This window comes from Anoplolepis gracilipes, chromosome 13, assembly GCF_047496725.1.
Source record: "Anoplolepis gracilipes chromosome 13, ASM4749672v1, whole genome shotgun sequence".
Classification (NCBI taxonomy): Eukaryota; Metazoa; Arthropoda; class Insecta; order Hymenoptera; family Formicidae; genus Anoplolepis; species Anoplolepis gracilipes.
The window spans coordinates 5,593,802-5,618,157 of record NC_132982.1 but is presented as its reverse complement, the minus strand read 5'-3'; the positions used below and the strand labels follow the sequence as shown (position 1 = coordinate 5,618,157).

The 24,356-nt window shown below is 32.5% G+C and overlaps 3 protein-coding genes across 4 annotated transcripts in view; 2 read left to right on the top strand and 1 right to left on the bottom strand.

Annotated features, from left to right (window-relative positions):
- Positions 1-2,797, top strand: part of Nachralpha4 (nicotinic acetylcholine receptor alpha4) — a 161,878-nt gene extending 159,081 nt beyond the window's left edge. The window contains exon 13 of the transcript XR_012047875.1: positions 2,633-2,797. The gene's annotated coding sequence lies outside the window, so the exon portion shown is untranslated. The remainder of the gene's footprint in view (positions 1-2,632) is intronic.
- LOC140672284 (thyrotropin-releasing hormone-degrading ectoenzyme) lies at positions 167-15,648 on the bottom strand. 2 transcript variants are annotated; one of them, XM_072904297.1, is made up of 19 exons: positions 15,440-15,648; positions 14,786-15,059; positions 14,589-14,664; positions 11,180-11,370; positions 10,426-10,771; positions 9,250-9,670; positions 8,823-8,978; positions 8,197-8,508; positions 7,605-7,785; positions 6,883-7,036; positions 6,336-6,417; positions 5,779-5,953; positions 5,487-5,676; positions 4,747-5,024; positions 4,121-4,299; positions 3,439-3,606; positions 2,794-2,934; positions 2,644-2,725; positions 167-2,587 (listed from the first exon to the last, which is right to left on the bottom strand). In XM_072904297.1, exons 2-19 carry the CDS (start codon positions 14,906-14,908, stop codon positions 2,423-2,425), a joined length of 3,420 nt encoding a protein of 1,139 aa, XP_072760398.1. In that variant the 5' UTR covers positions 14,909-15,059; positions 15,440-15,648; the 3' UTR covers positions 167-2,422. The 2 variants fall into 2 exon arrangements, with proteins under 2 accessions (XP_072760398.1, XP_072760399.1); XM_072904298.1 differs by having other exon boundaries at positions 11,180-11,343.
- A 270-nt stretch (positions 15,649-15,918) lies between these two features.
- LOC140672285 (aminopeptidase N) lies at positions 15,919-24,213 on the top strand. The gene is made up of 15 exons (XM_072904300.1): positions 15,919-16,138; positions 16,677-16,773; positions 16,863-17,122; positions 17,341-17,541; positions 17,809-17,949; positions 18,130-18,471; positions 18,533-18,683; positions 18,873-18,999; positions 19,274-19,364; positions 19,636-19,819; positions 21,011-21,221; positions 21,505-21,782; positions 22,247-22,446; positions 22,594-22,770; positions 23,143-24,213. Exons 2-15 carry the CDS (start codon positions 16,696-16,698, stop codon positions 23,600-23,602), a joined length of 2,901 nt encoding a protein of 966 aa, XP_072760401.1. The 5' UTR covers positions 15,919-16,138; positions 16,677-16,695; the 3' UTR covers positions 23,603-24,213.
- Positions 24,214-24,356: the final 143 nt, after the last annotated feature.

Sequence of the window (24,356 nt, the reverse complement as noted above, 5' to 3'; positions counted from 1 at the left end):
TCAGTTTTTCAAAGGCCATGGATAATTCATATATAATTCAATTATGTAAAGCTCACATAATTTCTTTTATCTAAATTATTAAAGTAGCTCATTACGAAGAAACAAGTGAAATATCAATAATATAAAACAATAATTCTCTTCGACGAGAGAACCACGAAGAGAGGTGTGGCAGATAAAAGTACTGGTTTTATTTTCTATAATTTTTATAATGTGAGCGATTTTATGTTAATCTCTCGCCGTAAGATGGCAACTATTTCGTAACAATATTTCATCAAAACCAGATATGTAGTTTCATTTAGGCTTATACAAAATTTGCAAGCGATATAGCGCTTGGAGTGTATGTACGTTTTCGCGCGATCTCTTTCAGTCATCCCATTTCCGATAACAGCTTCAACAATTGGTGCTCTCGGCGCAGGTTTATCGAAATTTCGAGCACCTCTATTAATTAGCGTTCTGGTCACGAGAAGAGTGTAGAACCGAAGTCTCGATTCCGAAGTACAAAGTACTACATGGTATCGGCATTAAATGCATCGAGCGAAACTAGTAGGATTCAAAAAAAAATATAATAACGTTCTACACAGGAAGGCATGACCAAACGTAACGAACGGAAACGGATCTTTTTGACGGGACGCGTTTGAAAGTCGAGTACGAAATTTAAAAAACGCAAAATTCGATGAAAATCGCGTTTGTTCGTCGCGCACAATATCCTAACAATTTATATTCCATCGTGCCGATGTATATATATATATATGCGATCGTTTTAGAATGTCGACAATGCGCTCACACGCGACACTGATATAATAATGCGTCTGATAAAATTGAGTGAATTGTATAAAGACAATAAACGATCGAAAACTTTTTTAAGCGATTGGTTGAAGGGGTTATTCATGAAATAAGACAACATACATATGCCTTGAACCGAATGAAGAAAATGAAGGATAGCCTTTACGTGCATTAATAACAAGTGAAATATTTCAGATAACTAATATTGTAAGGGAGAGTTGTGCGGGAAATCCGTTTTGAAGATTTAAATAAAAAATACAGAACGCTTTTGATGAATCATGGTTGGACGTATTAAGTGTGAAGAAATATTCATGCGCAATTCACATTTTGTTAAAAATATATAGATGTGCCTCATTTAAAAAAAATAACCCCTTCAATAAGAGATTGGAGAATAACATATTTTCGCGCGTTATCCCAGAATAAAAATGTGTTTTTGGACAATTCTCGTGTATATCGAGAAATTTTTATTTGCAGATTGATGAATGCGAATTTAGCGCCAAATGCGCTGAGATTTACTCATTTAATATGAGAGTATTCTGTTTAATATAAATGTGAAATAAACATTTTCCAATGGTATCTAACGTTAAATACGACTAATGATTAACTGTACTCTTGCAACGTCACTCTCAAAGCGTGAAAATGTGTTTAATATGAGAAAAAAAGAAAAATGAAAAACAGTCGTATTTAGCGTTAAATATCCATTATTTGTGTAAAGCCGCATACTCTATATCGATAGATATGGAATAGGAAAAGGATCGCATTTAGCGCTAAATAGCGTAGTGAGATGCGGGCTGGATGCATTAAGGTAATACATAAAATCGATGTTATACAGTTGTGCGATTTTGAGATCTCGAAAGATTTTGATGTACGCGAAAACTGACATAGCGCGCGCATCGCGTGCGCTTAAGATCTCGATTAAACATCGGTCGCATTAATCTCTGACGGCTCGAGCCCCATCCGACGATAAATCATTGCTTCCACCCTTAAACCGCGCGTGTTTGATAGCTTGCGAATATATATATATATATATATATATATAGATATATATACCGTACTTAACGCATTTAATGAGTTAGACTAAAAATGAGAAGTGAGGACAACGGTACGGATAGATTATTGTAACGATAATATAGCGTGTTATAAATCGAGTACCGTATAGCAATAGAGCGTCATTTAACGAGCGGAAACGCGCGCGAATGAAGTGTTTACGATAAACATTGGAATAATAATTACCACATCGTTAGAGATACGATTATTATATAAATATATATGTATATATATATATATATATATATATCTATATATATATATGTGTGTATATATATATATATATATATATATATATATATATATATATATATATATATATATCGTTTGTTAAATATGTACCTACAAACACTAATTATACTAATGACCGTCGTTCTAAGGCTAAACGATATAAGAACGAGATTCTTGTTGCTTGGTTTTGTAATTATGCTTGACAAAAGCATACGGAAAAATAAAACTTGTTGTCGTAGAAAAATTCTCACAGTTCTCTTTTCGTATGCAAGCCCACGTCGCGTACGAAAGTGCGAATCGATAATCGTACACAGAGTCCTCCTTCATCTTGTTGCAATCTGGAAGGATATTTTTCAAATATTCATGTCGATACTTCCGTGGCATTATTTGCCGTTAGCCACTCCTGCACTTCCGGCAAGAATTCCTGCAACCACCTTATCGCAAAATTAGCATGCGCCTCGACCATCGCCATAGTATATCCCACGTTCTTTATGCTTTCGCGATTATCCTCGCTAAAAGTCTGAAACTGAAGGATCGAAATTTGTAATGCTCGAAAATTTTTGTCTTTTAGATTACACTTACGTCATCCAGATCTTCCTTGCTAATCAAGCCGTTCATCGATGCCAACGCGAAACCTTTCAAGATCGGGCGAGATTTCGAGAATCTAAACAGACACAAGAGCACGTTATAATCTACTTATAAGTTCGACAGTGAGATAAGAAAGTTGCAAACCTTGTGACGATAGTCTGCCAATTATTTCGCACAAACTTGTAAGCGAGTTGCGCAGCAACTGGATTTTGCGGAAAACTTCTTAAGATCCTTTGCGTCTCGTCCTCGTTGTAGATTTTCCCCTCAAGAAGCTCACTAAGTAGCCTTAATAAGTAACATTAACACGCATTATACATCTCCAAACATATGTCGTTTTTTTTTTTTTTTTTTTTTTTTTAAGAATTGAAAGATCTCGAATTTTTTTATAATTATGTTGTATTATTCAAAGTTGCAAAACAAATTTTTTAATTAATAAAAATATGCGAGGGACACAAATATGCTTTAGTAAAAATCGTGTATATTTTTACTGGATATTTGAAAATTATTTATATTTTTCTAAGTATTTTTTGGGATCTTTATTCTTTTTTTAGTGAAGATTTTACTGTCGTATGTTCCTCTTTTTTTAACTATTAACATTAAATATAAAAGTTATATTACAAAAATTAAAATTCTCTCTTTAAATTAAATAAAGAGAGATTGTTTGTAAAAATTATTAATTTTCTTTCTCCTAAAATTTACTTTAAAAAGAAACTTTGATTTTACGAGTGTTTACGTATATTGTTCAACTATATTATTAACCTTGTGTATTAATTTCTAATTCATACTTACGATTGTAGAATCCATGGCGTCTGGAAGCATGCAAACGCTGATAAAAGGCGATTTTTCTCCTCTCGATCTGCTGTAGAGTTTGCCCTCTCAACAAAGTAATTCCACTCATTTCGCGTGCCGTATCTCGCAATCGTACAGTACAGTACTTCGCGTGCGTACGCTGGTACGCTGAAACAATCAAAGTTTTATATCCGAAATGGGCCATAAATTTAGCCGATATCTTCAAAGAATGGAAATTATTCCGAAAATGTCATTATAAACTTCTTCGCTTTCATATTTTCTTTTTATACTTTGTTAATAATGCATCGCGGTTTAGTATTGCCGATCGTGTAAATAATTTAAAAAATTTATTAATTTTTAGACTTTTAACTGCTGTATGAAAGAAAAAAACAATTACTGTTTTATTTGATTCGTAAATACATATCGAAAGAATTTTATATGAACGTCAATATAAATGCAGCATCTGGTTATAAAAAGATAAAACGTTTGAAGATATATAAAGCTTACAACCGTTATGTATTGATCGGAATTCCATTTTGTTCAGCTAATGAAATTATGAAGAAAAATTTGTACAAAAGTCATTATAAATTGAATATTATTGTTCCTCGTTTAAGAGGACATACAATACGATTGCACGTATAATGGATTTCGAATAAAATACTAAACATTTTATCGAACTCACACTTCGTCCGCGTCGGAACGATCCTTTAGTTTCGCAAAATGAGTTTTGGACCACTCGAGACACTCAGCGTTCTCGAACGCGCACGCTATTTTTAGGGCGGTCAAAGTTAGCCCCGATCCCTCATCAATCTTCCATCCCACGTCTGAATATAATTTTGATGTGAATTTCAATGTAAACTCCTGCAAATAATCCATTCCGTTATCATATTATTACCCGCTAGTAATTCTTAATCAAACTATTAGTATTCATAAAAAAAAGTTTTACATAAATTTTAAATTTATTATTGCTTTGATAAAAATAATATGTATAATAGAGTATTAATTTATTTAAATGTTCTTATAAATGCGTTGTAAATTATGATTATCATTTTGAATATCATATTTCTAAAATATATTTATTTATGAATAAATATTATAAATAAATATATTTCGTCATAAGTTTTTTTATTATTGTATCTTTGTCTTATATTTTTTATATATGTAGAGCAGTACATTTTTAACCAAATATTTTGTGAATATTTTGTGAACCTGACAACTTTCTAAATCATAAATAGTTTGCTAACGACTAACTGTAACTCTATTTTTTAGAATGTTTTCCTATCACTACATGGAGACACACTAGATTACCTGGAAGTCACTGAAGCCTGACGTTTCATAAAGAAGCCCATTCAATTTCAACAGATGACGCATCAGGACACCCCAAGGAGCGTAATGTCGTTCCTTCATTTGCATATATTTAATAAAGTCGAAAGCGGTCGCGTATTTCGTCAAGCCGACCGCAGCAAGCCCTAGCACATCGTCGATGAGCGATGCTCTGGTTTCTGCTGGAAGGATCTCGTGATCCTCCTCGAGGGTCTGCGCCAGGAGCTTCCAATTTTCCTCATCATAATGCACACGGTAATAACCTTGAGAACAGTTAACGTTACAATGATAGCATAAACATTTGTATTTTACAATTTTTCATTAAATTAGAGAATATTAAAATAATATATTCATTAAATTATTTTCCACATGTGGCAGCGAAAAGAGTTATTTATATGCAAAATTGCATTTTAATACATGGAACAATCAAAAAATAAGAGTATAAATTGAAAAAGAAGCGATTAAAGTATATTAGGACTAAAATAATTAAAATAATACATGAAGTCTAAATAAATATCAGCAAGTATTAATTAATTTTACTTCTCTTTCTTATTATAAATTTATTTAAAAAGAAATTTTAATTATAATTAATATTCCATTTTTATACTGTTATCTACAAAAAAGTTAAATATAAAATTTCATTCTAATGTGAAAAAAATATTTTGATATATCTACAATTTTTTATAGACTTTTTTATAGACAAGAAAAATATTTATGCAACTAACCTGTTTTATTCACATTGAATACAACCCAAGAATCTTGAGCACCAACATCGTCCACCACCGTTTCCGCTTCGGAATATAACCACGTCTTTGTCGGAGATGACCAATCATTCCTCGTTTTGTTAATATAATCAAGCGGTACGTACCACGTCGTTTGAGTGTCGGATGACGATTGATCGTACGTAAATCTTTGCTGCGTGACAATAGTTAACATTAATAAAAATATTTTTTTCTCGAGAAGCACACAAAGCGATAAATGCACATGCTTCTTCAATACGAATTATTTAGGTCGCACCTGTCGAACAACAGCTGTGCCCTTATTGTAGTCTCTCGTGACACTAATGATCGGATATCCATGATTCGAGATCCAAGAATTCATCATTTGGGACAGAATAATTTCTGCGGGTAAATTGACAGTTTCTTCGGCCACTGCTTCCCAAAAATCATCGACATTTGCTGTCGAGTATCTCCTAAGAAAGATTTTTTATTTATAAAAATTTTAATACTTTTAGCATTTATATAACGCATTTATGATGAAAAAATGAAACATCTTCTGTACATTAAATTATGTGCATCGATATTATATATTTTGCGATTCAATACCAATGAAATATATCGATGATGGATCCACTTATATAACAAGCCCGATAAAGAAGCATAATGATCGGCTCGTGACATTCAATGGCTGATATTACCATAAAGCCGACAGGATAACTCGTTGTAAAATGCGTCGATTATCGTTTCGACGATTGAATCACGCGGACGCGCGAGTGATTTAAACGCGCGCGATTGATGAACGGACGACGGCCGGTCAAAGGATAAAATCGACGAGATATAGTGATATATACCCACCACCTCGCTACGAATTTCCGGTAGCCGTTCCTAAAGGCGGTATCGTTTATCACGCCATGCAACATGCGAATCAAGCATGCACCTACAAGAAGCAGGTAAAATGCAGAATCATATTATGCAACGTCCGACGAGAGTGTATATTCGATACTACCTTTCAAATAAAACTGAGACAAACTGTTATTAAGTTAATTAATGACATAATATAAGAAACGAAAAATATGTCGTATTATTTTTATATCAAAAGATACGTAGAGAATCTTGAAATAAATTTCCAAAGATAAATGTTATTTGCACAACATTACGTAATGTGCTTAAATACATAATAATATATAAATGTATCTTTTTGTATTGATAATATTTAAATATTCCATATTTATTTATTGATGCAAATATAACATTGTTCAAATAATCAGCCGCATCATTTTCAAATATTAATATCTAATTAATTTTAAAATATAATATTTATAATAATAGAGAAAATATTTGAAAATATTATAAGCATTGTTACTCAAGAAAGAAACGATCTGTTTGAGACCTTCATTTGTACCTTTCTTATGTCGAACATTGTCGTCCGAAAAGTCCAGATGAGCGGGATTGACATTCGATTGCAACGATCTTGAAACGCTGTAACCATCTTCTTCCATAGCTTCCCATTGGACGTCAGCAAGGAAGGCATGATTGGAGTCCAGTGACAAGTCTATCTGAAAATAGAATCTCATGAGAATCTCTTTCCTTTGTTCGACAAGAAAAGATGTTATTATCTGGACATCTAATCAAATGTAAAGTGATTATTATTTAAAAAAAGTAAAAAACTGAATATACTGAAATTATAAGGAAAACTCAATATAGATAAATTAATATAAAATAATGATTATCCAAATGTTTAATTAAATTTTTAGAAAAACCTAAAATTTCATTTTATAAATATGTAAACTTTGCATTTTACAACACACAGTTTTGTGAGCACGCAAATTAATTTTCTTACTTAATCTTTCATTGGTTTATGTTCTTAAAAACTGAATAAATGATTCAAAATTTAATACATTAATTTTAAAAATACACACAGCTTAATAAAATAAAATTGACACATTTGGTTCTTAGTTTGTCATATAAAAAAAAACCAAAATTTGCGATGTTTTAATATTCTAGTAAAGAAATCTAAAGAAATAGTAAAATTAATTTAAATAAGAATCAACATTCAAATATTCCATTTCGGTGTGTGTACATTTAAAGTTAATAAATGTCACAAATATTATTCCAATTATGTGCCTTCTCGATCATCGCGTGTCGCAAATGGATCATGGAGCCTTCTAAAAGCCAAACGTCCGACCAGTTCTTCACGTTCACGACACCGCCTAGCCATTGTTCTCCTATCAAGCTTATCAGAGCGCTTAACGCGTCTGTCTTCGTGACCATGGGAGATCGATCCGCGGCGTAGAAGAGCGATTGCCTTGAAAACAATTTAGTTTTACTTGCAGCATGCTATCAAACGTAGAATAATTGTATAAATATGAATTAGTCTAACAATATAATTATCGATTAATTTAAAGCAGATTTTTGAAAATGTGAAATTATTAAATTGTTTAGTCTTGAGAAATTATTTTAGTGACATTTTTGTCAAATTTCGAAACAAATAGATAAAATTTTATTCCATTATCAGATTCTTTTATAATTTAAAAATATCTTATGTAATATACCAAAGAGCTTTTAATTTAAAATTTTCCAAATCTGTTCAAAAATTAATTCAAGAAATAAAATTTTATAATCTTCTTGAAGTTGATTTGTGCCAGACCACCTTTTTCTAGTATATTAATTTTATATAATTCTTGTACATAAAAAGTAGTATTGCAATTTGGCTTACTTTATCGATATTAATCCCAAGCTTCCGGTATTATCAATGATTCGCGGTGGTAATGCGATGATATCTAATTTCGATAGCGGATAAGGCATCGAGAACATGTCATTTAAATATGTAATGACTTGTTCAAGTTTGTCATAAAGGTATATCCCTCGTGATCGTCTCTTTGGATCGCCCCAGAAAGTCATCGTCGTTTTATTGTCGAGACCTGTTCTTGTTTCGCTTAACGATTCAACCTCGCCTATTACGAAGGCAAGATTATAAGGTGACAACAACGGGGTATCGTTGAAAGTGTCGATCACTTGATTGTCCGATCTTGAAAGAAACAAGTCGCAAACTAATCATTTCATTTTCTTATAAAAGAAAAAAAATTACATATAATGAGAGACATTTATAAAAAATCTGACATGTTTTAAATTACCGTAATATAAAATATATAAATTGTATAATATAAAAACTCATCCAATTTTTATTTTATATAAAAATAATTTATATAATTTTCTATTCTAAATTTTTACTTGACAGAATACAATTGAAGAAACTGGGCAGTTTTGCTATTTTAAGCTGATATAACTTCCTAAGTACGCAAAAGTTGACACAGCTGCAATCAACATGCATGAATTACGCACGTGTTTCTCGAGATATTGAGAGGCATGTTCGAAAGGACCCTCGCTTTGCGCGGACGTGCCACGGATAGCGAGAAGACAGCCTTGAGATTCACGTCATCGAAAATTGGCAGAAGACGCGATGCTTCCAAAGGTTTCAACCGCGTCCCGATTAACGTTCTATTGAAAAATATGTAGATAAAATTATTTAAACATTTGCAGATACATTTTTAGTTGTTAAAAAAGCTTTTCCTCTTTTTTCTTTAATATATGTAAAATATGTAAAATAAACATACACATGCATTACGTTTGATAATAGTTGAAGAAATATTTACATATGCATGTTTTTCAAAAGAAAATTATTTTAGTATATATTATATAGTATAATTATTTAGTACATAATTAGCGATTATAATTGATTCTTTACTATGATCATCGCAGAAAAACTCACCTTTCTTCGCCGGATTCGCCAAAGCTTGCCGAGTAAATCGCCTTACCGTCAAGTATAATCTCGTAATCGATCTCCAAGCTGTACGTTCCCGGACGTATGGCAACGGCCGGATGTATTACATGTAATCCGTTATTAGTATCTTCCTCGTATCGCTGGATCACCACCTCGGTTACGCTTCCGTTACTGGAAGTTACCGTAGCTGACATACCTGCTCCAGATGTCGTCGATTCAGGCACCGTTACGTTTGCGGATTCCCTAGATTGTCCATCGGTCGCAGACGTGCTCTCGTTCTTCGAAGAAGTTTCATTGCCGGAGAAGATCACGTTTTCTGAAGGATAGTCAGTAACGTCGCCGCGCGTTGTTTCCTGATTTTCCAATTGAACAGGTGTTGCGTTGGCGGGAAGAGTCGTGGTAACATTATCTGCGTTAACAGATTCATTATTCGATTAAACAATCAATCGCGTCTAATTTTTTTATCTTAAAAATAAAATACATAAAAAAATAGATATAAAAACTTCACACATGAGTTTTTATCTAAATTGTGATCATATGCAATTATAATTTTTTATACAACTTTTTTCATGGACTAATAAAACGATTTAACCAGATCAATTACATAATGTTTAAAACGGTAAAAATGCGAACTCTTTTAACTCTTTTTTTTTTTCCTTTTTATTTTCAAACTTATCGCAAACGTTATGTAATTGATCATTCGCATGCTATTATGTTATGATATTGACACAGCTGCAGGCTAATTATCGTCTTATCGTGCATATTTCGCTACCAGAAATCTGTTGCTTTGTTAACGTACGTTAACCCGTTACTACTTATAATTATGTTCGTAATGCTGATTATAATAAAAATGAAACGATACACGATTTACACTCATAACCTGGATTAAAATCTAACACACATGTTTTAAACATGTGGCAACATAACTCTTGCGTATGTAAACTTCTCAAAAAATTATAGGAAAAATACTAAACAGTTAATGTAATATTAATGAAAACGTACAAAAGTAAATTAAATAGCTTTAATACAACCAATTTTACAAAATTAAACATTTCTCCCATATATTAGTCGAAATATTTTTTCTACTATACAATTGAAAGAAATGAGAAGAAATTTTAATGAAAAATATCAGTAAAATGGAGAAGACGTCTCTGAAATAAATACCAGCGTTCACCGGTTTCCACTCCATGCTTTGATTGCCTTTATTGTCATCCTCTGCGCGTCTTCTACGTCTTCTTTTTGTTCGCACATTGTTCTCTTCTATGAGCGTCAATTTATAATGTGTTGCCGTGATATTCCTCGCATTGAGAGACAATTTGCTTAAGGCTGGTGTGCCGTCGACGCGGAATTTGATAATAACTCGTCCTTTCAGATTCGACGTCGCGTTAACGTCGCTCGGCGCCGTCAATTCGAGGTCATATCTCAAGGGATGAACGAAAGGCGATATCGAGACAACAATGACGTCGCCTTCCTCCGTCTCATCTTCAATGAGGGCTAATGGATCGTATATCTATTTAACATAAAATGTGTGGAACTTGAGAATAAATTATTATCACTGCTCATCGCGCGAATTGATTTTACATTAAATCTGCGAATCTTAAAAACAGCGCTGAGACATTAATCAAAAATTTTCAGATAATAAGATTATTTTCACCGACCTGATTCTATTGATACCACCATCTTTATACATATTGAATACATGAATAATAGTTTCTTACATTTAATGACCTTTTTCATTTATAATGTTGAAAAAGTAATTTCAAGTGATATAATGTTGGAAAATTGCGTTTTGCACATTTCGCATTTTTTATTATTTCCCCATAAAAATGACATAATAAAATATCTTAGTCGTCAATTGTATTAAATTATCAATAGTAGCAAATAATTTGCGTCATTTAGTGCAATGAATTACACTCACTCTTGTTTTAGGCATCGTTCCGATATTCCATCCAATCAGACCCGCAACGATTACAGCAATTACAATCAGGACAATAAAGGAGATGAGCTTCTTGTACGTTAAAAACCAGCCACCCTTCCGTTGATGGATAATTTCTTCGGTAGGTGAAGCCAACGCGGTATTACCTGAATACGTTTCCATCATGCAGTCAGCTGAAATATATTAAATGCATGATCTGGAAAAAATCGCTGCATTCAATATTGACATTAATTGTTCTGTTCTTATTGATCATAAAACAGTTTGATCATCAATACTTTTGATGCATCAGACTTTTGGACTATTGTAAATATCAGTTGCTATATAATAAGATCCCAAATAATGAAACTTTCACATAAAAAATACATTTCTCTCTCTCTCTCTCTCTCTCTCTCTCTCTCTCTCTCTCTCTCTCTCTCTCTCTCTCTCTCTGGATAAAATGATTTTAAAAATACAGAAAAATTAATTTTGAGTTTAGTATTTTTCTTTTATGTTAGAAACAAGAAATAAATGTTAAAAATTCTTATGCTATAAATTTTCTTTCATTAAAGAAAGTTTTTTTATATTCAAAAATTATTTTATCTTAAAAATTCGAATATTTAAAAAAATTAGAAATTTTATGAAGAAAAATATTAAAATTTTAAAATAATGTAATAGAAAAAAAGAGACAGGTACAAAAACAGATAGATGACACAAAGAATTCTGAAGAAATAAATAGAACAAAAATAAAAAGATATTTATAGAAGTACGAGAAAGAAAATTTATAATATTAATGTTTTAAAGGAGGGAAAAGTTCCTTTTTTTTAATATTAAATTCTTTTTTTTTTTTAATATATCAACATATTAAATTCCTTTCAGCATTTTTCAGATTCAATAGACATCTATTATTAAAATGCAATAAACCGCTGCAATCAGTACCAGTAATTTTCATGTATGATTAATCGATTAGATCATAAAACAATCACGGAAATTGTGAAAATTATAGGAAGGCTTGTAAATAACGATCAACGATCGGCAAGTCGGAATTCCCGAGCGAGATTTTGTAAAACTTAGAAAGAAAATCGCGATCATTCGTAAAGTTTTCCGTCGCACTACGACGAATTTTGCATTAACAGTGCAACGCTTTAGGAGCGCGGAATGCGCGCAGATGACGTCAACGAAATTAGTTCCCCGTGATGCAGGAATCCGCGATAGCCCCGCGCGGAACATGCTCGTAAATACGGCAAGAGACGGCTTCAAGGTCCTACCTTGTACATTATTCGCTGACTATATATCAACTCCAGCATTCGCATAATCATCGCTTCGCCGATAACGCTCGTATCGCTATTAGCCGCGACGTTGATTTTAGCGACTCTAACGAGAAATATTTTTATATCAAAAATAATAAAATATTATTAAAAAAATACTCCATATATTGCATCTCATCAAATGCTATAAATTGCAGTGGTAAAAATCAAATAAATTCATAAAAAAATGCAACGAATATCTTTAGCATTATTTCTATGTGATTGATTTGAGATAGTATTTATAAATAAGATTGAAAATATAGAATTTATTCCCAAGATATTGCATTTTACTGTATTCAGAACGAATGGAGTGCATCGGAAAATGTCAAGGTGTTAAATTTTTTTTTAACTATTTGCCATATTAGGAATTATAACTGTCCACAAATCTACTATGATTGATAATATTCTTATTCCGGTTAGTTTTCTCGGTAATTCTATTATATATCTTGTTGTAGCGATCTTCATAACCATGTGAAATCATGCTCCTTGTTATACCATGCGAACATTACTGTCACATAACAAACATCAATATCTTGTTTGAAAGGAAAATATATATCAAGAAAAATACTGCTATTGAAAATGAGAAACTTAAATATAAATAAATATGTACGAAACTTTTAAAATTTAACTTTAATTAATGATTCTTTGATCAAATTTCAATTAATTATTTATCATTAATGCAAAATCGACTAAATGAATGAAAGGAGGAAATCAAATAGCACATGCACGCACAAACACACATTTTATATTCGTATCGTTCATTCAGATTTAGATTGTCATGTTATTTCATTCTACACGTAAAATATTACTAAACTTTAATCGGAAAATATAATATTATTAAACTTTAATAAAAATGTAATTTTTAATTAAACTTTTTTGTGCAAAGCTATTGGTAAGAATTAATACAATCAGTATTAACGAGAATATCGCAAGTGTTTTGAGGTAATTTTCAGATGCGTATGTAACGCAGCAAGCAGATAACATCAGAGAGTAACAACATAATTAAGTCGGAGGAATTCCAATATACTAAAAATTGATGTGACACCGCTACATGCACGTGCATATTTTTAAAAAATCACATCCTGAGATAACTTTTTTGTTTTTATAATCATTCACAAAGCATTCATAAGTTTGCCTGGATATGATTAATGTTGAGTTGTTCGACAATAACTTTATCGTTATATGTATAGTTACGTTATAAAATTTACTATATGAATCCGACTTTTAAATTGTGTATTCAAATCAACTAACAATAAGTTAGAATTATATAAGTTTAAACGAGAATTGTACTTTTTTTTAGTCACACATCAAAAAAGTTGTCGTTAGCTGTTATCAATTCTGAAAACACAATCTACAAGATTAATCGAAAATATAAAATGAAAAATAAATATAAAATAAATAGATAAAAGACAATTAAATTCTCACAAGTTTCATATAGTGAAAAATTGCGAACCGGATTCTCTGAAATTCTCGCAGAAAAAGCAAGATGCCTTTCGCTTAGAACAACAATTGTAACTACTGTAAATAATTGGGGATTGACTAACTGCAACGGTGTGACGCAGTGATGTAAATTAATTGATACATCATACGTTGACGTATTGTTGATATAAGCAATTTGATATTTGCTGGTCGACGGTAAAACTAAATTCAAGCAGGCTTGTTTAAATGTTTTTTTTTCAAGAACAATTCTCGAATACAAATTTAAAATATATCAGAGATATTTGTTTTAATAAAAAAGATATTTTTTTTAAATATCTATAGTATAATATCTAACTGATGAACATAACCAATTCTATAATGGTAAAATGATTGTAGTAACAACGGTGTGGAATGATAATAGTCGCCGGAAACCATTAATACGTCATGCATGCATTCCCGAAAAGAACAATTAAACAAGTAGACATTAATTTATATATTTTCGAAAAGACATTTTTTTTAATAATATCGTCACATTTCTTTAAGTTTGAGATTATTATAATATGTAAGAAAATAATTAGAAAAATATTCTTATTTTTTAATTAAAAAAAAAAAAACTTGTAAATTATTTTACTCAACGCGAGCCGAGAATCATAGGAGTAACTAAAGTAAAAGCAGTTATTATCACTCACAATTTCGCTGTCCATAGGACTGCCAACTGCTGACGGATCCTCGCCGCATCTTTTTCAAGGAAGTTGTAAAGTTATTCTTGAAACAAGAAAATCACGCCGGAGTGACGGCTTAAAAAGCGAACACGTTTTCGACGCGGAAACAAATTCACAATCGCGTACAGGTAGCGTACAGGTACAACTGCAATTAGCTGCTCTACCTTGCGGTGCGGATGTTGGCCGAGAAACACTCGTGAATGCCCCCACTTTGCTATTGGTTCGTCAGCACCGCGTGTCATTGTCGACCGTTCGTTTCGCTCCTTATCCTTATGCGCTTCTGCCATAATTCGTGATTAGACTTGCTATCGGAACTTTTTGCGCGCCTTATAGCCTTATTTTCTTTTCTTCATTGCGACACATGGAACGAAATCTTGTGTGATAGAATTGCCGTTAAAAGAGCGGCATGATAAATCCTTTCTTCTTGATGTTGACGAACTGAAATCATAGTTATAGAGAAAGAATAAGAAATTGAAGAAATCAGAAACAGGACACGTATTAACAAAAGTTATTATATATTATATGTATATTATACATATATTATATATATATATATATATATATATATATATATATATATATATATATATATATTATTTTGAAAATCTATAAATAACAAAATTAAATTATCAGATTTTTAATTAGCAATATTCGCTGAAAAATGTTCTCCAAAATTTTCCATTTATTTCTCTAAAAAAATCTGTAAAATATTAGATAGATAACATTATTTCGAAATCGTAGCACTCGCATTCTCGATTGCTTGGAGCAGCTTAGAAGTGATCTAGTTATTGCGCGAGAGAAACTCGCGAACAAAACACCTCATCAAATCCAATTGAGGCGATATGGGGTGTTATGGTATGGTCCAAATGCATATTGGGCTTGGTTCGGGATCGGTACCAGGAGCACCGGACACGCAAATGAACGGCACGTGTTCCCGGTGATAGCGACGCAGTGGCACAGAGAGTTTAAAGGGGAGTACAATGGCGCCAAGGTCCCAGGGGACATTGGGCAGGCGGGTTTACGAGACACGCATTTTATTCCCCCATTGATCGACACCAACGGTCGATCGTAGATTGGCCGTTGACGTCGTCGCCTCTTGGCCGCGTCCGGATTGACTCGTCGCGATTAAGCTTCCCCTTCAGCGAGACGATGGCCGCGATCGCCAGATTGGATAATTGCATGACGATCCGCCGATTTGCCCTAAGTGGACCCGACTAAATCCAACTCCTTGATACATGGTCACGTCATGCGTTTTTCCGCATGTTTCCGTCGCTTTTTGACGACCGTTGGATTACGAGGAAGCGCTCAAACGCAGTTCGCACGCGGCTACGCTGTCATACAGTTGGTCGAAATATCCTCCTCTCCAGGGTAAAACTGTCTCTTCTTGAAGAGAGTATCAAGGTCAACCAAGGACGTGGTGACATCCGAGTCGGTTCTTGGCAAACCGTAGTCGCGGGCCGCTGACAGATCGTCCTCTGCGTCCCTCAGGCGTGCACGTCCGTCACGAGGATAACATCGTAAGCATTCGGGATTAAAAAAATAAGTTTCCGTAACACGACATAATCCTTTCTTTAAAGAATCGACTATACCAAATGTACTTGTAAAATCGGCAGTCAAATTTTATTAAGATTATTACAAGTCTCTTTGTGTGACAGATATGATAGCCATCTATTTTTTTTCGAATTAAAATTAAAATTAACTAAAATTTAGTTTTTACTCAACTTTGAGATTAATATGTTTCTTGTTAACTCCAGTCTTACTTTCTTACTCATTTCCAATTTATTTCAAGTATCAGTGTTATTGTATAATCTAATTTAATCTAAATTATTTTCAGCAGTAAAATTAATTTTACCAAGCTATTCAATTAAATAAATTAGATTATTTTTGCATTATATATACATATGTGTGTGTGTGTGTGTGTGTGTGTGTATGTGAAATCTTTAGTTGATTCTATATCAAGTTTACAATATAATATCAAAATGCAATATCGGTGTTTATTATAAAAACAAGTATATATTTTAATAACTTTTTATTAAATACTAACCATGATTCCAGGTTTATTTTATAATTCACCATGATGTGGACAACATTGCTCACCGGGTTTATTTTAGCGTTGGGGATATCGCCCGGTCTTCCACAAAGCATCTACGAAGTATAGTACCAACAAATTAAAAATTATCACCGCAATCACAATAATAATCCAATCGTCAGAATATTAAAAAATTTGTCATTCTATCGTAGAACCGATGGAAGCGCAGTATCGACCTAAACGATGTCTACTACTCGAAAATGCGTCAATACAGATTACCAAACGAAGTTACGCCGACCAGTTATGATTTGGATATCAATGTGCCCTCCATGGAGAGCCATCAATTCAACGGTCGCGTCAAGATCAACCTCACCTGGTCAGACATGAGCGATAGAATAACTCTGAACATTCATCAAAATCTTGAGGTTTCGATGGTCAGCATCAGAATGATTCGACTGGCACCCGATGAAGCGTAAGCGAGTAAAACAACAAAGCTGAAAAGCTCTATTTTTTTTATCAAGTCACAGTATATAATGTAATTCTTATGACCGATGTAATAATTTTGATCGGATATTATTATAACCAAAGTTGTTATTTCACAAGTTTCAAAATTATAAAATATTATAATAAAAAATTATAATAAAAAATTATAATAAAATTTTTATCATTTGTATCATGTTTGCTGTAAAGGGAGAAGGGTGCATCGATGGATGTTAATATCGCAAGGACAGAACGACAAAAACAGAAATCCTGGTACATCATCCACTTAGAACAAATGCTGAAGAATGGAAGTGCCTGTGAGGTGGACATCACGTACTATGGAAATCTTACGACCAATGAGACTACTGGCCTCTATAAAAGCACATATATGGATTCCGAAGGTCAAAACCAGTAAGTATAACAATATATTATAAAGCAAGGCTTTCATCAATTTCAATAAGAAATGATCTGCTACGAATTTTTCTCTAAGGGGGGAATAGTATAAGTAATTTTTTTAATCCTACGAAAATTTAAAATAATTAATTTATATAATAATAATTCCGAGATGCTTAATATTAAGAGATTTATTAGAATTTCGATGTGTAAAAAGAAAGTTATAACTGATAAAGAATAATTAAAAATAGTAATAAAATTTATCGCTCTTTGTTCTTTTTTCAGTCCCTTCATCGCCACTTACTTACAATTAGATAACGCGCAGAAGATGCTCCCTTGCATGGATGAACCGCCTTACAAAGCGACCTTTAAATTGAGAGTAACGTATCCTAAAGGTTTTACGGCGCGCACAAATACACCGTCGATGTACGTATAGCAAAAATATTAAAATTAAACCTTCCAATCTTGAGAATATCATATTGAAATCGATTATTTCTAAATATTTAATGATGTCCATCAGATTCTAAAAATTATTAGTATTAAATTTTACAAGTTTAAATCACATGTTTTCTGATATCATTTTAATATGTTTTTTTTTCTCTGAAGCTTCCTACGTGAATGGACCGACAAACCGAAGATTGAGGAAGAATTTGAAAAAACACCGAGAATATCGACGAACCAACTGGCCCTCATAATATCGGACTTATTGGCCATTGATCCCTTAGAAGAAATAAATACGATAGACGGACGAAAAGTACAAGTGAAAGTTTGGGGTCGCAAGGAATTCTTGGAGTCGCTGGATGACGTTCCCGATAAAGTCGTGAGAATCATTAATTATTTGCAAAATTATTTCAACAGCTCTTTCGGTTTATCCAAGTTGGACGTGATGGCGATTCCCATGTATACCACTTCTAAAGCTTCTGACAATTGGGGTCTCATGTTCTTCAAGTAAGTAAGAATTTCTCATATTTCTCTGATACATATATATAAAATAACTATTTACCTTTAGGGAAAGTGAACTCAGCAGTTCTCTAGTGTGGACCACTGCCTACGAACTTCTCTATCAATGGATCGGTCAAGCCGTCACTCCGTATCGTCGAAATGATGCGCCGGTTAACAAAGCTCTTAATTCGTTCTTAGCATCCATGACGACAATTGATGTAAGTTTACGTTATTTATTTCTGTTATTAAAAATATTGAAAAAATATTTATATTAGAAAAATGTTATTACAAATAGAAATGTTAGCAAATAATTGCATTAAATTTATCCTTTATCTTTTATAATAAAATTGTATAATTATTAGCTTTCAAGGAATAAAATATAATATTTTATACTCACTTGCTCACAGCTCAATCCGGATGAAATGGAAGGAAAATGGCCCATGACAGTGTTATATTCTCTGTATTATGAATTTGCACAGACGGCACCTTTCTCTAGAGTAGCTGGAATTAGACACGAAGCAACATGGACAAAAGGTAATTAAAATAAATTATTTCATGAAAATATAAAAATTTATAATTTATAATTTATACATAAAAATTTTTAATCAATTTAAAATTTTTATGTGACATATAAATGGCAAAAAAAATGCATTATAATTTATATTACCTATAAGAGAATAATACTTGAGAGAATATTTAAATACATGGACACAGATATAAAAAGAAAATAATTTCAAGTATAATTTAAGTAAATTCAAGCGATTTGTAAGTCTTTGAAATTAATTATTCATTCTTTCGGATTTTACAGCCGAGTTGGTTTTCCGAATGTTTAATTACACTCTTGGTCACGAACTGTTCCAGAAGAGCGTGAGAAATTTCTTCCATCAGCAGTCGAAAGAGTAGTAATTGCCTTCATTAATTAGTCGGGAAGCAGATTCTAATATAAAATTTTTTTACATAAAAAGGCAAATTATTTTTACAAAACATATATTCAGGAATAAAGTATAAATTCTGGCATAAATAAAATATAATAAAATAGATAAAAATTGTGAATAGTTAAAATGTATAAAAAAACTATCTATATTCGCGCACTGCTTCTCGGCTATTTTTATCGATAATTATAATAATCACAAATTTTACATATCGCGAAATCGCATATTTCGTGTTTAGAGACCGCAGAACCTTCTTCGCCAATGACATCTTCACCTATCTGAACGATTTGGCGAACGAGACGAACAATCTACCGTCAGGTCTGACCATTAACGGTATCGCCGCATCATGGATCAATCGGGATCGAGTGCCGTTGGTCACGGTCATTCGCGATTACGAAACTAGAAAAATTAATCTCAGCCAGGTAAGTTAGATAAACGCGTTATTTCCCGCAAGGACATGCGACGTACGAAAGAAGGCAGATACGATTTTCGCACGGATAAAATGACGAGATGGCCACGTGTGTGTTGTTTATTCACGATTAAGGCATTCCTCGACAGCGGAAGTTACATATATGTACTTCGGTAGTTGAGAATCAACAGACAAAAATGCGTGAAACTGAGAAGTAATAATGTTGATTTTAGAATACATATCACACTAAATGTTCCTGTGAAATAAATTATGTGAAAGAGGTCAAACATATTATGTATAATATATATACATTACATTGTCATAAAAGAAACTTGAGACGTGTGAAGACTAGAAAAAGGAAATCATATATAATAATAAATAAAAATAGTATGATTTAGTAGATATAAATAATAGTAAAATATTATTGCATAAATATATGTATAAATACAATTTTTAAATCAATTAAGCAAATTTTATCTAAAACAAACGTATTGTTTCTCGCATAGAAAGAAACACAGACATTAATTAGTTATTCGTAAAGAAACATTTATATAGTACTCTTCATCTGATTGCATTGACAAGTGTTTTTAATCCCCGAAGTAGCATACATTATAACAGCCGCATAATTTTGAGGAAAAAAAAATAGTAAAGTCAAGGACTGATGTGTTTAGTACAAACACGTCTAGTGCTACGCAATAGTTGTGCGTCTATCTTATGGAAATACATAAAATGATTACAAGAGTCGCAATTACGCGTTTAATTTGCATGCGCGAGTTTCATTCAATGAAATAAATAATTCCAGAGGGTCTATTCTGTAACTTTTAACGTATGCGTTTTATATCGCTGTGTGCATTACGTGATACAAATCTGCGCAATATAACACATGCGTTAAAAATTACAGACCTCTAGATTTTTAATAATTCATAGCTACTAGAATCTTTAAATCTGATTTAATTTGTATTTGATATATTGCATATTTTTAAATTTCTATCTCTAATTAATATTGCTAACTTTTTTCATACTTTCCTTAGATGTAATCATTTACATAATGTATGTAGGTGTAATAAACAAAAGTATGATATAATACATAAATATATGAAAAATCTCACGAAACTCTTAATTAAAATTTTTCTCGAAATAAATAAATATAAATAATAAGATAAAACATATTGATTTTTTCGAAATATTCTGTTTGCGTTTTCAGAAAGTCTATCTGCGAGACGTACCGCCACAATCGACAGCAAAAGTATCATATCAGTGGGACATCCCGATCGTGATGCAGGCTGAGAATAATCTAAATTTCCATAATACTAAACCGACCGTGTGGTTAAGAAAGGAAAACGAGCCAAAGAACTTAACTATCTCGGACATCACTAGCAAAGAAAATTTTATCATTGTTAATCCCGAAGAAATAGGTAAGTAAATATAATTTTCAGAAAAAGATTTTTTTCAAAGACCAATTTTCAATCCTTGATTTTTCGTAATCATTTTTTTCAAATTCAAACTTTATATGATTATGTGAAAATATTCGATTTATATAGGCGTTTTAACGTATGCTGTTAAATCTTTACAATATATTATTCAAATACCGTATAAAAACTCTTGACATTGAAAAAAATTGATTAAATTTAATGTAAGATACTAGCGAGTTTCGCGTGCATGTTACCTGAGAAAGCATACAAAATAATACCTTTGCAGGAATGTTTCCGGTGAACTATGACTCCTGCAACTGGAAAATGTTGGCGCAGTATCTGCGAGGACCAGATCGCGAGAAAATACCTCCGTTAACGAGAGCGAAGCTGTTACACGATGCATGGAACTTGGCATATGCCGGCGAATTGTGCTTTAGCATTTCCATGAACATGACTCTTTTCCTAAAAGAAGAAAAGAGCCACATAGTTTGGGAACCGGTGTTCACGATGATTCATCATGTCGGTCGGCGGATTGAGGGATTGAACGTATATTTCAAATTCGAGGCAAGTAGCTTTAATCGAATGACGCCTCATGGATTTAATTCATATTAAATACCAACTATTAAATGGCCAAAATTAAATACCTATAATAGAAATCAAATATTTGCGTTAAATAACAAAATTTGCGGTAGATATAATTAATATTAAATATTGACACATTAAGCAGCCTAATATGGAACAGGTGCGGTCAGTATTAAATATTGATTCCGGCCCAAATTAGTATATATATTTTCTATATTATTACGCCTATACCATAAATGTGGTAAATATTAATTAGCAAATATGTGAGAAGTGAATTACTAATATTAACTAGTTTTCTCATCTTTTTTCAGTTATTCTTTTCTTTTTTATTATCTTGTTTTAAAATTTCCCATTTTATAAAATGTAGTGTTTTCAAAATTAACTGATTAACAAATTAAAATTTTACTGAATCAAATAAATAATTAAAATAAAGTACGCTTACCTAGGCTTACATCCGAAACTTGCTGAAGCCTCTCTACTTGGAACTCGGCGAGAATCCGCAACCTGACGAACCCTCGTGGAAAACTCATATGCGTGGTCTCATGAAGAACTTCCTCTGTCGAGCTGGATATGAGCCTTGCGTTAAGGAAGCTAGAGATCAATTCAAGAAATGGTTAACCGATGAGGAACCGGATAAAGGAAATCCGTCAGTATATTATACACCACGAGTTTAATTAATTTACTGCATGTACTAAACATCTTTAGTTCACTTAATAATTTTATTTTTAATAACGAAAATAAAAACGTTTTATCGATAACCGTGTAACACTTGCGCAAGAATTATACTTTATAGGGTCGCAAATAAATTCCTGTGTCCGGTGTTTAAATGGGGCACCAATGAGGAATGGGAGTTTGGATTGCAACGCGTTATAAATTTCCCAAAGACCAGCTTGGCGAGGAAACAAAACGAGCGCACCTACTTATTGAAGACTCTCGCCGGGTGTCCGAAAGATGCGAATAAAATCGAGAGGTCAGTAGAGAATTATCTGTACCATTTTCAGCTTTGATTCTTTCCAACTTTTATTTTTCCTTTCGTTTCTCACATAGTCGGAAAGGTAATTAAATGCAGTTTTCGATATATATCTTATTCCTCCTTTGTTTTATCGTTTTCAATAAACCTTTAAAGAAAAAAAGAGATTCTGTAACTTAAAAATTTGATTCTTTAAATGAAAAATTAAATGCAAAAATTAAATGCAGCTTGAAACCGCAATTATTTTTTTAAGAAGGGAAGAACTACAGTTTTATAACATCTCGCGTAAATGAATAAATATGTCGATAATAAATTTAAAAATATCACTTTTTGTTCCCGTATCTGCTGTGATATCGATCGGTCGCATTTCAGGCTACTACAAGTGACCGTGTTGAATCAGAACGAGAATTTCACGGACGCGGACATTCAACTGATCTTCAGCATGTTGACCGGGAGCGCGACCGGCTACAGGACCCTATTTAACTTCCTGCACGAGCACTGGCATACCGTGAAGGAGCGATTCCAGAACAAGACCTACCTCTGGGACGGCATCGTTAACTCCGCCACGTCTTCGTTCAACACACAGGAAGGCTACGATATGGTGAACCAGTTCTACATCGACCATCAGAACGAATTCGAATCGGCGGAGGCCATCATCAGGAAGGCGCTCAGGATCATTAAGCAGGAGTCTATCAAGTGGAACGAGGAGAATGTACCGGTGATTGATGCCTGGCTCACCGAGAACTTGTCCAAGGAAGACTTGGAGGCGATCGCGGCTGCGACGTCTACCTCCACCCTCTCCACGACTGCTGTACCAACAACGACAGATTAAGCTGAAAGAAGTAACAGGGTGAAAATGAATGAACTTGAAAATTCGAAATTTTAATATTTAACCCGTGTAACCTACATTTTTTTAGCGACACAAACTTTCTTACTCTTTTTTTTTTTCTTTTTTTTAATATAATTATAGCGATATCTTTTAGTTTGCTTGAAAATAGATAATAGCTTCGCAATAATTTTGTTCTTATATCTAACGTTTATTTGAATTGATTGTGAGTTATGTAACAATTATCAACTCAAACACAATATAGGAATAATTGTGTTTCTGAACGAGGACTGATACATGGTGACGTAATTAAAACGCGGCGAACAGTAAAACCTCCTTTCCTCATAGATATACAGTAATTTAAAAATACTACTGATTTTGAAAATAATGTATTACATTTTAAATATTAAATTTTTATTTTTACAAAACTAATGAAAATCAATATCGCTCGTGTGATGTATTTATTTTATCGATACAAATGGTTAAAGTGTTTTTCTCAGGTAAAGAATTGTACGAAAAAAGCATCACTCGCATAAACAAGAAAAATTATTTATAGTTAGGATTCAATGTAAAATTGTTTCAATTAATAAAATTAATGTAATGTTAGATCTCTAATATATATGTTACGTGTGTAGATATATATATATATATATATAATTTTATTTATTCATATTAATTACACAGTTGTATTTAATGTATGTCCAAACTGTGTATAGTTATTAATTTATTGAATGTATAAATGATTACCTGCTTATATATA